Here is a 14,703-nt window from a genome sequence, read left to right on the forward strand (position 1 = left end):
TCTAGTTGGCGCACACACGTTTCGGTTCCAGAGCCAGACTAAGTCGAAGCCCCCGACAGGAGGGAGAAGCCGTTACTTTGTGGCCTCCCCTCGTGGGAGTGAGTGAAGGACTCGGGTTGGTTCCGGAGCTATCCCGGCCTCTGTAGCCACCGCGATGTGCAGAGTGATCGAACGAAGGATGTGAAAGGAGACAACTGTTGCAACCCAACAGCCTATCAAAGAAAGAAATGTCGGGCTCCCCGTAATCGCAAGCCGTTACTTGGCGAAGCACGCAAGTCTCCAACAAGTATTGACGCACACCGCGAACTGTCCAGAACGCCCTTTCAAATCATTGCTCGTGCCACTGTGAAAGAAGTGTCGCAAATGGCTCGAAAACTAAGTATCTTAGACAGCTACTCATTCAGCTAACCTCTGCTCGAGCTCGCCGAGGCGCTACGACAAGACTCGGACACTGTTCGAAGGCATGCCTGTGGTTACTCTTTTTAGTAAACTCAGACCTACTATCGTTACAGTTTGTCACCTTCTCAGCTCCTACAAGCTTCAGTTCTACCACCTGATCCAGAACGATCACGTACTGATCCCGGGGGAAACTGCTCCTTGGTGAAGTTCTGCAGTCGACAGAAACTCCCGACCAGAAGTCCACATGTACGAAGAATAGTTCTGTTTTCTTTGTGTTTGCTCAAAACAATCACACTGTTCGTGCAAAAAGAAGCAGCAAGCCGGCCTCCACGAAGAGCTGGAAGAAGCACTGGCAATCTGTGGCCGCGTCCTGAGGCAGACGCGGGAACTCGAGAAGCACCGGCCCGCACCAGCGAAGGTCTGTAACAGCACTTGCAGGGGTTGGAACGGCGGCCCGTTCTCCCTAGCAAAACTCTGCAGCTCGCAGGCTACGGCTGAGGAAAGAAAAAAGCATGAAGAGCGAGCATTTACAACACCATGGGAGGAGAGAACAGAGCAAGCTGTGGTGAAATGCAGTGGTATACAGTTCCTTGATCCCCTGCAGAAGATGCATACTGGGAATACGCGACCGCCTAGAGCTGTTTGTAGTCGATTGTGGTGCTTCATTGCAACGGTGAAGCGTCGTAAGTCTCAGCTTTCGAATACGCCCTATCATCAACTGAAGGCACATCCCTCTGAGAAGGAGGAACAAACCAGCCGGTGCAACAATGCAAGAATCTAGTTCTGCTTGTTCGTTCATAGAGACTTTCGCTTTGCCGGTGTACCCAAGCGATGCGTACCTAACACCTCGAGGATCATCTACACAGTCATGTAGGAAATTCAATCGCTTCAATCACGGCCTGCTTTTTGTCCTTGTCCCTTGCCCTGCTGCTCTGTCTGTCTCCCGTTCGCAATGAGACTGCCCCGGTGCTGCTCGAGGATAACAACCAGTAAAAACCAGCTGGTGGCCGCTCAGAAGACGACAGCGCCGTGGGTGGTGACCCGTCACTAGCGATCATTCTGGCACCGGTGGACCCCCGGAGACTACTCCTGTCCGGACCGAAGAAGGGACGGGAGTCGGAAGCACAGGAAGGGAGGAGGAAGTAGACGGAGAGGACGGAAGAAGCGGAGATCGTTCCGGTTCCCGCGGTCCAGAAGGATCAGAGCATAGCGCATGGGGCGCGACCAGCGAAGAGGCACGTGACGGAGCGTGCTGGAGGGAGGAACCCCGAGAAGGAGAGGGCTGGAGACTGAGAACGCTGCCAGCCGAAGGAGGTGACGAAGAACAGCGCCGGCGATATCGTAAGAAGTAACTGCCGGCCTGCTGAGGCACAAAAGGGATGAAACCGAACACGCGAAAGAACCACAACGCGTGACTACATTTGGCCGGGGGGACGGACGAGCGCCGGAGAAAAAGAAGACATCAATGTAGAAAAAAAATTAACAAAGGAACTCAGTTGACGTTCTTTGTTATTCAGAGCTGTGCACGCCCACAGGAAAAAAAAGGAAAATTCCGCAGACAGGGGCTCAGCTGAGCTGACAGAAACGACGAGGAAGGGGAAAAGAGCGCCTTCTTTCCTCCTTGCCTAATTCCCTGCACCTGCTCATCCCTTCCCATCGGCTGCACATTCTATAGACTCCTGCAGAAGGCACATGGAATAGTTCACGCTGACCGGTGCGCCCGTCCTCAGTGAAGTCAGCCCTTCCCACGATCCAAAAAGTCGCTTCGAGGAAAGAGCCCATTTCAAGATGAACTTACGTTTTTCTGCGAGCCACTGGCAGCTCTTCCTGAAGATGTTCCGGCGCCTCCGGCGTCCGCCTCTCCCTCGCTGCTACACCATGTACCCGCCTCCGGACGCCCTGTGCTGGATTCTCTCGCTTCTCCTTCTACTTCAAGCCTTCTGTCGTCAGGACAGCACGAGGTTCCATCCGGTGAAAATCGAAGCAGAAGCCTCCCTGAGCAGCCGTAAGGTCCCCCGCCCGAGACAGCAGCTCGGCTCCTGCTCAAGCGCTGAAACAGAACACGACTCCCAGGGCTGCTGTGGAGTCCTGAAAGCGGATGTAGTGAGGCACCAAGAGTGGAGGAAGAAGAGACCGAAGTGACAGCTGTCGCTGGAGATGGTCCTTGCGCAGCAGTATGTAGTTCATCACGGCCCCTGTTTGAAAAAGTACAAGCGTCAGGGCTTCCCGTGGAGACAGCGTCCCAGTTCTCTTCTTTCCCGGTTTCTCTGCCAATCCCTCTCCCCCCTCTATCGAGAAACCTGACGTGGTCCGTTCTGCCCCTCTCTGCGAACCCGCCGCGCTCTCTGTCTTCGCGACTCTTTTTGGGACCCTCCTCCCCTTGTCCATCTGCGCGCCGCAGTTCGTCCTCGCTCTCCTTCTCTGATGCTCTCCGTCCTACACCTGGTAACTGCAAATAGCCCTCTTCTGACAGCTCGCCGACGTCCGAGGAATTAGTCGGGCGGCTGCTTCTCTTCCGCGCCAGTGTACGAGTTTTAGAGTCTGCCTGCTGCCCTGAGAGAGGCAGCAAAACTCCCGTCGCTTTTCGTTGCTCTTCAGGACGGTTGTCTTTCATATATTCCGCAAATCTTAACCTCCGCAGCAACCACCGGCGGCAGTCTGTTGTCACGTCACTAATCTCATGACGCCCTACAGCCAGGACCCGCACCCCATTTTTGGGTTCCGGCACTTTCTTCGTGCCGTGGCTGAGGTTTGCGCTTGATTGGTCTCCTCCCCTGTTCCCGGCGGAACCGCAAGAAGTTTCGGCAGGACAGGGAGAGGTTGGGTGCCCAGATGCCGAGTGCGCGCGTTTTGCTTGTTGGGCAAGACGATCTGAAAGACGAGTACTCCGTGCTCGCTTTGTCGGCGGCGCGTGTGAACAGTCGGGTTTCTCTTCCTCACTGTTGCCTGTGGCGTTGTCATCGTCCAAGTCGCTCTTCTGCTCGGATGGCAAAGAAGGAGAATAGGGACGAGGCAGCGGGCACGAAGAGAGGGAAAGAAGAGCAGACGCTTCTTCTTCGCGCTCAGAAACAAAATCTGCCCACCAACCGAAACACAAAGGGAGAAGCAGACACCGGATCTCTTCGGCTCTCTCTTCTCCATCTATACTTTCCTGCCCTTTCCCTCCGAGACCCACCCCGCCGCTGCCCGACCCTTGCGGCCTCCTGCGTCTCCTATGTTCCCCTTCTTCACTGCTCGAACACTTCTCGTCTGCATCTCCAGCGCTACCGTTGCCTCCTAGTCCGTCTCCACTTGTGTCCCCGCCCGCGGCCGGTGTCGCTATTTGAGAGACCTCCTCAGACTCCCCGCCACGTCGCAATTCGCCTGCCGTGTCGTTTCCTGCTTCCTCGCGGAGTCTCTCAATCGCCCGTCGGCAGGATTGAAAGTATGTGTGTTCTCCTGCGGCGAAAGAGCAGACGACAGCAGCATCCCCTGTCAAAACACTTTTGTTTTCTTCTGCATCGCCCTCCGCCTTGGCCTTCTCGCCTGCTCCTCCATCTCCGGCGTCCCGTTTTTTTCCCTTTTTCGCTTTCCCCGTTTCCGTCTGGGCTGCTTCTTCCACACCCTCGCCCTCACGAGCTGGCCCGGGTGCCAGTGCATGAGCTACCGTAGTGTTCCGCGTTTCCGCGTCAAGACTCCTGTGGTGTCCTGGCAGAGGCGTCCCTTCGCCGCGAGTAGACGTCGAGCGAATTTGCCAGTCAGTTAGCTGGCAGGTGCGAGTGACGCGCATCAACGACTCTCGGGAGGGAACACACCGTACTACCTCCCAGCCCCCATGCGTTGACTTGTCAGTGTCTTCCCCCTCTTCAGGGACTCTTCTGACCCAGCGAACTGCCAACATGCGGGAGCCGTCATTGACTGAGTCTTTTCCTAAATCATCTGAGATGGGTGCCCTGCTCCTGCCAGGATGCCCGCTGTCCGACGTCGCGCGGTCCAAAGGCACCGGAAGGCCGGAGAGCAGCTTCGTATGGAACGGACGGCAGCACGCCACCCGGCACAGCCCTCCAGTGCCTGCACAAGAGCAACAATGATTGATGTACTCAGCGTAACACCAAAAACAGAGACCAGCTGTGTCTAAATACCTATGATGAGCACTGCCGTGCGTGCAGTTCCTCTACTGTCTGTGAGCCACTCGAGTGAGCAAGACACCCTCACGGAAAAGAAACTATTTGCGAAATGCACACGAAGAAAAAAGGGAGTGCCCTTGTCTAAGTAGCCGTCTACAACACTGGCCTCGCCCGTCGTCATAGCTCCGCTCACTAACCTTCCTTGCATGCTCTGCCCTCCCTGCGTACACCGGGAGGACATAAATACTTGCGAGTGCGCGCGGCAGTCCGCGAGTGCTCTGCGCTTCCACCTATTGCTGTGTCCCAGTGTGACAAGACGACGTAAGTGCTCGTCTGTCTTTGAATTTTTAACAGAGAGTAACCTGCATCACCTACCAAGTTCACGGAATATCCATCGAACCGAGTCAGCCTCTGCTGGTCCGAACGCTCCCTGTAAAGCCTGTAGTATTCTTGACCGTCCCTTATCTAGTAACGTCGTCGCACTTGCTCCTGCCTTGAACTGAGGGCTTCCCTGCTCTGGCTGCTGTGCCAAAAGGCTTTGTCTGCGATCTTCACCTCCTTGTCCTGACTTTTTCACTGGCGCTTTCTCGTCCCAGTACTGTTTTTCTTCTTCACTGAGATCTGCTCCGTCGTAACTCGAAATCGAGCGAATCACGTCCCGTTCGTCTGTCTCGTGTGCACGACAGCCTGCGACCTCTGTAGCAGTTGCCTGCTCTTGCTCCGTTCCCTCCGTGGTGTTGTCCGGCTGTCTGGAGAAGCTAGGCTTTCTCTCCGTGCCCCTGCGCGAAACACCGGATGCCATCCGAGGGAGGCGAAGAACCTTCTGTGTTTCGTACGTTGCCCTCTTGTTCTCAATTTCATTCACGACAACTTGGTGCCAGCCTTCCAGCTGTATGTTCAGTTTTTCTTCCTCCTGTTCTCTCCTTGTTCTCCTAGTTAAAATGTCTGTCACTCTCCATCTGCACACTTCGTGTTCTGCTTGTGCCACCAGCTGCTCTTCCACCAAAGCAAGCGGCCGTCTCCGAGCAGGTACAGTCACGGCGCGATGCGCGTGTGCAGCATAGAATGAATCTTTCTTCGTTTCGTCTTCAGTGTTCTTGAGCATCTTCTCCTCTGGGCTCCCGACTGATACCCCACTTTCGCTGTAGGGTGCGGATTCGGCGGACGGTTTCTCAGAAGCACGAGAAGCCGAACCGGGGGCAGGACACAAGGGTGATGCCGGACCGTCTCCTGCTCCGTGAGAGCGGTCAGCTCCGTTTCTTCCTATCTTACTCTTCATAACAGCAGTGTTTTCGGCCGAAGGCTCTCCAGTTCCTGACCTCCCTGCCCCGAAGAGACCCCTCACGTCCAAGTCTGTTACGTGGTTCCTTTCTTTGCTCGTCTCGCTCTCCATTTGCACCCCTTCCGTTGCAATAGTGGAAGGATTATCGGCAGCCGTCTCGCTTAATTCATTCGGATGCTTTTCTACCTGAGACACAACTGCATTCTTTCTTGATGTGCATGAGCTCGGCTTCTCCTGAGAACAGGAATACGCTGATCGGCCCCCAAAATGTCTGAAAACTCTCTTCTCCTTCGTAAGGTATTCTTTGTCTCCCTCCGCGTATCCAGCAGCGGCCGCCCGTAGCGCCTCACATACCAGACATGCTTCTTCTTCATCACTGGTTTCTTCTCTTTGCTTACCTTGTTCAGCTTGCTGCTCTCGCATTCCCTCCTCTCCGCGGAAGCAAGAGCGAACAGACCTCCTGATCTCTGCAATGTCATCCCCTTCTCTTCCCTTACCCGCGCACTCGTCCACCTTACTTTCTCTTGAACTGTCACAGACGGCTACTTCAGCTTTCCACGCATCTGGGTCCGAATAACGTGCTGTATCTTTCTCCCCGACCTTTACGCTCTTCTCCCCCCGCCCCCATACTGGCTCTCCTTCGTCCCTTGCAGTTGAGGGAAACTGCCCCAAACAGCTCCCGCAACCCGGGCGGGCGCAGAAGACAAGCGGATCTGAACTTCTCATCCACAGACTCCGACAGACCGCCCACACTGTCGCCCACGCGCTTTCAATCAGGACGTTTCGACAGGAAGTGAGGGCGTCCGGTTGCTGCAGAGCCTGCGGACGACGGACACGAGGCATCACCGTGACATCCAGACCAGAAAATGACAAACGCCAGCGCAGATTGGTCTCGCTACCGTCGCCCGCACTTCTGCGCCCCTGTGTTGGAGGCTTGCCTTATGAATACGTCTGTAGTTTCTTCGTGTCTGTTTCTTTGTACGTTCTTCGAAATCGTACTTTTCCTTGACACAAAGTACCTGCCCAAAGAGGGAAGACGACGTGTTGCCAGCACATTCTTATGAGGACAAGCGTCTTAAGATAGGACAGCAAAAACAAGTGCGAAGGCAGGCGTGATATCTCTGTCTGCTGTACGCTGAAGTGTGGCGTATGTATCTGCACTGCACAGATGGAGTGCGTTAAGCAAGGCTACGGTGTATGCTGATTCGCAGAGAAAAGAATAAACAGACGCGGTGTCCTCAACAATTCCTCAGTCATGAGCAACAACGTATCTGGGTCAGAAGATGTACCTTGGCGCACACAGTCGCGAGATTTTGAGGCCATTCCAGGGGAAGCCTGTGCATTTCGACGTGAGCCATACTAGTATCCTCGATGAGCTGTTGGGAGGTCTGCAGGGCCCTCCAGGTATGATTCGGCTCTAGGACACCTCCACGTGAACCAAAGCAACGCTCGCGCCCCTCTGGCGAATGAGGCATCTCCCCTTGGTCTTTACGACACGAGTCGGGACCTTGGTCGCTTCTAGAGAAACCTCGCTCCTCTCTTGCAGCCTTAGCCGCTTCAGCCGCCCAGAGGCCTACCGCGACGCCGCACCACCGCTCCGTTGCCGCTACGCCTCCATCCCAGTAACCTTTTGCTGGAGGAGTGTCTCTTTCACCTGGAAAGGAGTGACCTCGCTCTTCCTCCTCCAGCAGGATCTTATCAGGGTGCTTAGCCGTGAATGGACAATCTTCTTTGGTCTTGTTGAGTCCCCTCGATCCCTGGCAGCAGAACTCTTCAGAAGCGGGTAGCCCCTGACCGCCAGCGCCTTGCTCTTTTCCACCCGCGGGTCGAGTCGTAATACCTTGCTCGCCCTCCCCCTCGCTTGTCTCCCTGCTGCTTGACGGGCTGTGAGAGTCACGCTGCTTGCGTTCTCTTACCTCACCGCCTTCGTCCTCGGCCTTGCCCGCTTGATCGTGAGTCCCAAGCTGCCCTTCCTTGTCCCTGCCGTCTTTGCCTAGTGTCGGGCGGTCTTCGCTGTCTGTAACTTCATCTCCATCAGCCTGCTCTATCGCGTCACCACCGGAGTTTTCTCTCCCAGAGGACGCAACACGGACACTGTTCTTACGTGAGGAACCTTCCACCTCCCCTTCTAGGGACCGGTCTCCAATATGAGGGGCTGAAAAACAGTGGACATCTGCCGAGGACCATGCGTCCTCTTCAAATGCCTCTGAACTTCGGCCGCTCTCAGAGCGTCCCCGACAATACTGAAAAGCTGACAGGGAACCCCCCAGTTCAGCTCTTCTTTCGCTAAAGGCACCATCTCGGGTCGGCTGTATTGTGGTTACCGGGAAGTTTGCAGCAGGGCCTGACGGCCCCTCATAGGGAATGTGATTTGAAAGGAGATGTTCGACAACAGGGTCGGGATCGAGGCCGGATTGCCTTCGGAGAAGCTGTACGGCCTCGAAAAACAGGAAAGTCGCCTCGGTCTGTCGTGGGGGGAAGAATCCGCTGGGAGAAGAAACCCGCCCGTCCCCTCCCGGCGAAGCTGTCGACTCACCTGGGTGGATAGGACGCAACGGAAGGAAAGAAACCTCTGTTGTCTGGGACGAGGAACGTGAAGACGTTAACAAAGACCCTGAAGCCGGTGGACCTCTGTACTCATGCTCGAGTGAAAAGACAAGAGGCAGATGAGTAGCCGGAGGAGCGGCTGCTAGCGAACACGGTGACAATGCCGAACAACGCTGCATTCTTTTCTTATCCCCTTTTGCTTCTTCTTTGCTGATAAGCTTTTCCCTGCAGTCACCAGTACAGCCGGAGACTTCTGCAACCGTGTCCACTTCCCTCGCGAGTTTGAGCGGGTCAGACAAAACTCCGTTGTCCTCGTTTTCTTCCCCCCGTTCCCAAGCACCCGCTTCCGTTCCCCACTCCTGCCTGTCCACCGAGGCGGAACAACAGCTGCACTTCTTTCGAGCTTTACTTCCGCCTGCCGGGATCCGCACGGCCGCAGCAGCACCTGCTTCCCCCAGGGAAGCCGAACCTGTTTGGCTGTCTGCGGGAGATTCTCCTGCCACGCTTGCTAGGAAGGACGGCCCCGAACAGAATTGATGTTCTTCCTCTTTCTTTCCCTCTGGACCCTCATTCTTCGTCTCCACCCTACCGACTGTGGAGACACCCTGTATGAAGGGCCGCCACCGCCTGCCACCCGCCCCGCCTGTCTCCCCTTTATCCGGGAAGGAAAACGACCCAGGCATTCGTGAAGACGACCTCAGGTAGGGCTTCAGGTTTCGCAGATGCCTTCTGATAAGTTTTTCACGTACGGGGTGCAACGGCGGATCAGCTGCAGCCGACAGAGCAGCAGCGCGTGCGGCAAGTACCGCCGCTGCCATTCCGCTTTCTCCGAGAGTGTTGGACGGTCCCGAGTCTCCCCCTCCCCAGCGTACTGCCCCTCGCGAAAACAGATGCTCAGAGCAAGGTTCTTCAGCCGTACCAGACCTAGGCGTCCCGTCATCGTCGCACCCGCGCACGCGACTTTGTTCTCGTCTCAAGTCGTCTCTCGGAAGTGAGGCGCAATCCTCAATTCCTTTATCTCCCGAAGCCGCGGCATTCATCGGCGCGCCGTCGTGCTGACTTCCATGAACCGAGAAAGCCGGGACATCACCGAGGGACGGGAAAGAACCACGAAGGCAGAGTTGGGTACTAGCAGCAGCCACGCCTGCGCAGAAAGGTCTTGGAGGAACGGAGGCGTGAGAAAGATCAGCACTGCCAGGCAGGGACGCCTGTGAAATAAACTGTTGGCCTACTTGCGGCTGATACACGAGAGAAGACGGAAAGCTCGGATCGGCTGGCGCGTCCTGCAGCACCGGACTCCTCGGGATGGCATGTGCTACCACCAGATTTGACTGGCCCGCACAAGTGGATGAACGACGAGAAGGGGGGTCTCCTCGTCCCCCCTGAGAGGGTGTCTCTCCCTGGCTTGAACTGCCGTTCGCCTCTCCCGCCACCGCATAAGCTCCCGGGTTCCCCCGATCTTGACCACGGCACCGCTTGCCATTCTCACGTAAAAAACGCACAGCAGCTTCACCCGCTGTCCCGCTCAGTTCATACTCCACGCCAGAGTCCGGCAAGTGCACAGGAGCTTGACCGGGGGAAAGAGCCGGAGGACTGGAGCGGTGCAAAAAGCCACCAGAAGAGAGGGATACACTCTCGTGTTGTTGAGAGAGCAAGTGTGATTCGTCCGATTCGTCCCGCCTAGCCTTCTCCCCCTTCGTGCTCCCTACGGTGTGTGCTGCCCCGACGTGTCTCTGGAGAGGAAGAGACGATGGAGAGTCAAGCCCCAGCTCTCGTTCTCTGGCGTGCGTATCATACAGTGGTTCGTCGAACACAGGAGGCTCCATGGCAGGCTTGCCAAGAACAGTGTCGAGGCCATCCCCTGTGCCGTCACCTGAACAACAGCGCTCTAACTCACAGGGATCCTGCGAGGAACCATTCTGATATGTCACATGACGGCGACTGATTTCGCTAGTGACTAGCTGGGCGCCGCTAGGGAAGCAATCAGAACCTGTAAGGCTTTCGCCGTCACCTGATCGGTGTAGCACCCGGCACGCCGAGGTGGGAACAGAAGACACACTGTCGATTCCCAAGGACCCAGTAACCTTGGAAACACTCCGTGCTCCCGTGAACAGCGGCACTCCAGTCGTCGGTCCGCTCCGGAAGTCAGGAGCCTCGTCCTCGCCCGAGTCAGAGGATCTCATAGACGAGCCACCTACAACACGAGAGAGGTCGTGTTGTTGAACACAACGGACATCTGTCGGCGAGGCACCTGCGCTTCTTACTCCGCAGTCAGAGAACGTTTTCCCGTCCCCCGGATCCGCGCAGGTGTGGAGGCTGCAACCCCCTCCTCCCGGCCACAAGGCCCCGGGGGCTGCTCCACTTTTTAATCCACTCAGGAGGAACTGAACCTGCTCCAGTTGTTGTTGGAGAACATCGGGTCGCGGTGTCTCCGACCCCTCGCCCCAAGTAGGCATGATCGAGCGGTCACTATCGTTTGCGGGGGGGCTATCCGTGTCGGGCCGCTTCCTGCCCCGACGGATCGAGTCGCACGTTGTTGCAGCCGTACACCTCAGGAGGTACTGCTGCAGTTGTTCCCTTTGATGCTGCAGGAGTGCTTGGTGTTGCTGAAGCAGTCGGGCGTCTGCGCCAGCATTTTGCACGAACAACGCGACAGAAGGGCTTGAAAGCCCTCGTAGCGCGCAGGGTCCCTCTTCATCCCTCAAGACTCTGCCGGGGTCTCCGCCACGAGCAGAAGGAAAAACCTCTCGTGCACGCTGAGTAACGGAACGCAACTGCTGCCTAACGTAGCGTTCGTACGCGCGCTGTCGGTGCATTTGTGTCTTCAAAAGCTCGTCTATGCGAGAAGCTGTTGGACCTAAATTTCGAGCATTATCGCCATCGCAGAGTAGAGCCTCCATGAGAGACAAAAACGAGCCGTCCTTCCTGGCCTCCTTCCTCTCGTTTCCTTCCCCGACTGCCTCCATCGGTGTCTCCTGCCCGCCCTTACCCATTCCGAGCTTCTCATTTCCCAGCCGTGCTTGCGGGCTTGTTACTGCAGCGGGAGCGCCTTCCCTCAAGTCTATTCCCAGCCGAGAGGCAAGCAGGCCACCAAGAACAGCTCCGCGCGAGTGCAGCGTTCCGATTGCGGCAGACAGAGGGTGTCCCCGCAGACAGGTCGGGTCCCAAACAGCAGCTGCACTTGGAGCACCACTTGGGAAAAGGCTGGTCGGAGTTACACGCTTGCTCGAACCAGTTGCTATGGTAGAGGCGCTAGACGGGTGGCTGGCTGCGGAACCGAACGTAGGTGAATCAGATGTGCTCCCGCGCGTAAGACCACTCCGGCAGCAAGTACTTGGGAATCGTGGTGACGTTCCGGAGCTGCCACAATCGGATTTAGGAGGCGGGCGACCGCCGGCGTCACCAAGGGGTGGAGATCGCGAGGCACCCGGTACCGGTCCTGGCTGAGTCTCCGAACCGCTAGTCCGGAGTGTCTGTTGCGTTGCTGCAGTCTCTCCTAGGCTCTCCAGATTTTGCATCGCGCCTCGCGTCTCAGGACTAAGATTCTCCGTGCGCTGGACCTTGGAACACGTCATCGCTGCCGCACTTGGACTGCTGAAGCTGGATGAGGTCGGAGACTGCGGTACGGCCCATTCCGCCGAAAGGGTCGAACACAGTGCATTTAGCAGCTGTGACCGCACTTGAGAACCCCCCGTGTAGCCTGGCGAGGAAGCAGCAGAATGAGAAAGAGAAGGTACAGCACCGCGGTGTTCTTGTTTCGTGCCGCCGCAGGAAAGCACACGCAGAACCTGACTACGAGCGTCGGCCTCCCGCGGCAGCTTCGGACTTTGAAGAAAAGAAGCCGGGCTTTCCCTCTCCCCCTCCGACAGTCTTGCAATAAGTTGCTTCTGCTCCTCCTGTTGTCGTTGCTGTATTAGCTGCAACAGTAAAGCGTGAGCCATTGTTGTCTCAGGCGCTCCAGCTTGCTCACCGCCGCTTGCTCCGTCTCCGCCAGTACCGAGTTCATCCTCCGAACCTCGGCAACGCCCTTGCATCTCTCTGGGAGATCGGGATACACAGTGTGAGTACACCACGTCCGGGTCTCCGGCTAGCTGTGAAGCGCACCCGATTCCCGACCGCTTAGCCGTGCTGGAGGAGTCGAGAACACCCGGCGCAATTCTACGCTGAACTGCGGGTGCTCCTAAGCAGTCGTGCTCGCAATCGCTTTGGTCGCCCGCCACGATGAAGGAGGCGCGGTACCGCCCCTAGTCCCTGGTGGACTCCCGGGCCACGTATACAATGTTACTGTTTCTGCTTAGGTCTGGCCCACACGGCGCACCTCGCCTGGCGTATCTCACTGGACCTCGCCAGGATATACCAGGGATCTCGGATCGCGTGTCACAAACAGCGGCGACGCGCGCGACGGCTTGGGATACCGTCCTTACAGGCAGCGCGTACTGGGGCGCCTGTGCTCGGAGAGTCGGCACGAGCAGGTTCGACTGTCGTAAGCGTATTTCGTCGCTTGCCTGCTTCTTCGGAGTTCATCACATCATTGCGTTCCTCCTTCATCGGTCTCTTACTGTCCCATGAAACCTGGCCCCCGGACGCTGAGACTCTTTCCCGCACCTTTTCCCTGCTTCCCTGCTCTCCCCCCAAAGCCACATAACTAAGCCCTGATACCAAGAAAAATTAGCCCGCTCGGCAACCCAGTTCACCTTGGACGCAGTTAAATGGATGGCCTAGTGAACCAAAAACATGAGCACGGCATCCCATCCAACGCCTTCTTCCACCACTTGCAGCCGTGGAAGTATCACACAGACGGGTCAAGCCGATGTGTACGCAGGCTCATCCGAATTGAAGCGTGCGTAGTTGTTTCCAGTCTGTACAGTGAAGTTCTTGAAAAGACTGCACGGCCACAGCTACAGGGCCGAATTGGACACCTACAAGAGGTTTTTCGCGAGACGGTTAATCTTCAACATATTCGCTACCAAAAACAAATTAGGAATACTGACAAGGACGGCTAAACAGAACGGCTTCCTTTGGGTTGTGCCCACATGGGAGTCCCCGTCTGGACACGACGCGGGTGCTTTCGCGCCCTCTGTACACACCCAGCCTCGCTCCAAGCACAACCGGCCACGCGTAATATAGCGACTGCACAAAAGTATTGCTCTTGAGCAAATGCCAGCTGATTATGTGTTTATGTCTCCATGCCATTAGCACCGACTTCAAGGCTCTTTATTTCCTGACGATGACCGGAACCGAAGTGCGCCTGTATGAATGTAGGAAGAGCCAGTGTCATGCCCATACAAGAGGATGGCGGCGCTACAGTCTCCCCGAAACAAGGGACAGCTTCTGTCGCTTGGACATCGCGAAGCCCTCAGTCCGTCGCGAGCATCACCTGAAAGTGGGCAAACGGCGGTACGGGGGTATTTCGCAAGCAGGCGCACAAACATGGAAGACAGCTGACGAAGATACGGCACGCAGACAACTGTCAACGAACCAGTGCCGGAAAGGCATTTGGCGGTCTGGTTTGTGGTGTCTCAGCAAACCGCGTTTGACTGCATGCGGGTCTGGCGGGAGACCAGGTATGAGGATAAAGCGGGTAGAAAATAGAAACAGCGAGGTTTCTGAGAACTGCCAGCTCCACCATCCTCTTGACTCGGAAGAAAAGGGTAAAAGAAAAGCCGAAAAGCCGCTGTCCATGTGCCCGCCTGTTGTCTTGTTCTACTGCAGCTGTGAAACGCATGTTTCACCAGGCAGCTGAACACGCAGAAACGTGAGCTCACGTCCTAGGAGTAAGAGACGTCATAAGGACCAGAGGGTGAAAGAGGGCAGAAAAAAAGGCGCAAGTACTTGTCAGAGAGCTGCGCCACAGAGGTCGCCCATGGAAGGGAAACCCTGCTCCCGCGGCGACGGTGGAGGGCAGGGACACAAGCCATGCAGTGTGTGACGGTAACACCGAAGGGCGAGAATCTGAGGATGCGCGCGCGGGTTTCCTTATCGTGAGTTGGCAGCAGATCAACAACGGCTTCGCTAGCGTAGAAAGGTTAGCCAAGCGAGAAGGCGTCTGTATTTCAAACAGCCTGTTCTCGAGATCCCAGATCCCTGGTGGGTGGTGAGAACGCACGGAGTCCCAGCAGAGTGGGACACGCTGTCCAGGTCGTCGCCTGGAACGCAGGCCGCGATGTCTGCATCTGTGTAGGGTACGCGGCTATGGCGGTAGGGGAACTGAGCCGTAGCCGTTGACTTGGCTGGCAAAGGGCTGAGCTGCGATGGTTGATGGGAGCTGCAGGGCTCTGAAGCTCATCTGTGATATGCCCGCCAAAGCCTGCAGTGGTCACTCGCCTAATGATCAGCGGGTGAGCTGCTACAGTACGCTGTGATAGGCAG

The 14,703-nt window shown here is 56.5% G+C and overlaps 2 protein-coding genes across 2 annotated transcripts; both read right to left on the reverse strand.

Annotated features, from left to right (window-relative positions):
- Window positions 1-581: 581 nt before the first annotated feature.
- CSUI_009716 (uncharacterized protein) lies at window positions 582-13,816 on the reverse strand. The gene is made up of 5 exons (XM_068069827.1): window positions 7,077-13,816; window positions 4,881-6,606; window positions 2,198-4,449; window positions 1,239-1,762; window positions 582-893 (listed from the first exon to the last, which is right to left on the reverse strand). Exons 1-4 carry the CDS (start codon window positions 12,366-12,368, stop codon window positions 1,454-1,456), a joined length of 9,579 nt encoding a protein of 3,192 aa, XP_067918196.1. The 5' UTR covers window positions 12,369-13,816; the 3' UTR covers window positions 582-893; window positions 1,239-1,453.
- A 155-nt stretch (window positions 13,817-13,971) lies between these two features.
- Window positions 13,972-14,404, reverse strand: CSUI_009717 (uncharacterized protein; the record flags this gene model as incomplete). Its single annotated transcript, XM_068069828.1, has 1 exon — window positions 13,972-14,404. A coding segment is annotated over one exon (309 nt), but the record flags the coding sequence as incomplete, so codon positions are not given.
- Window positions 14,405-14,703: the final 299 nt, after the last annotated feature.

The sequence above is a fragment of the Cystoisospora suis genome (genome assembly GCF_002600585.1).
Source record: "Cystoisospora suis strain Wien I chromosome Unknown contig_5913, whole genome shotgun sequence".
In the NCBI taxonomy this organism is placed as follows: Eukaryota; Apicomplexa; class Conoidasida; order Eucoccidiorida; family Sarcocystidae; genus Cystoisospora; species Cystoisospora suis.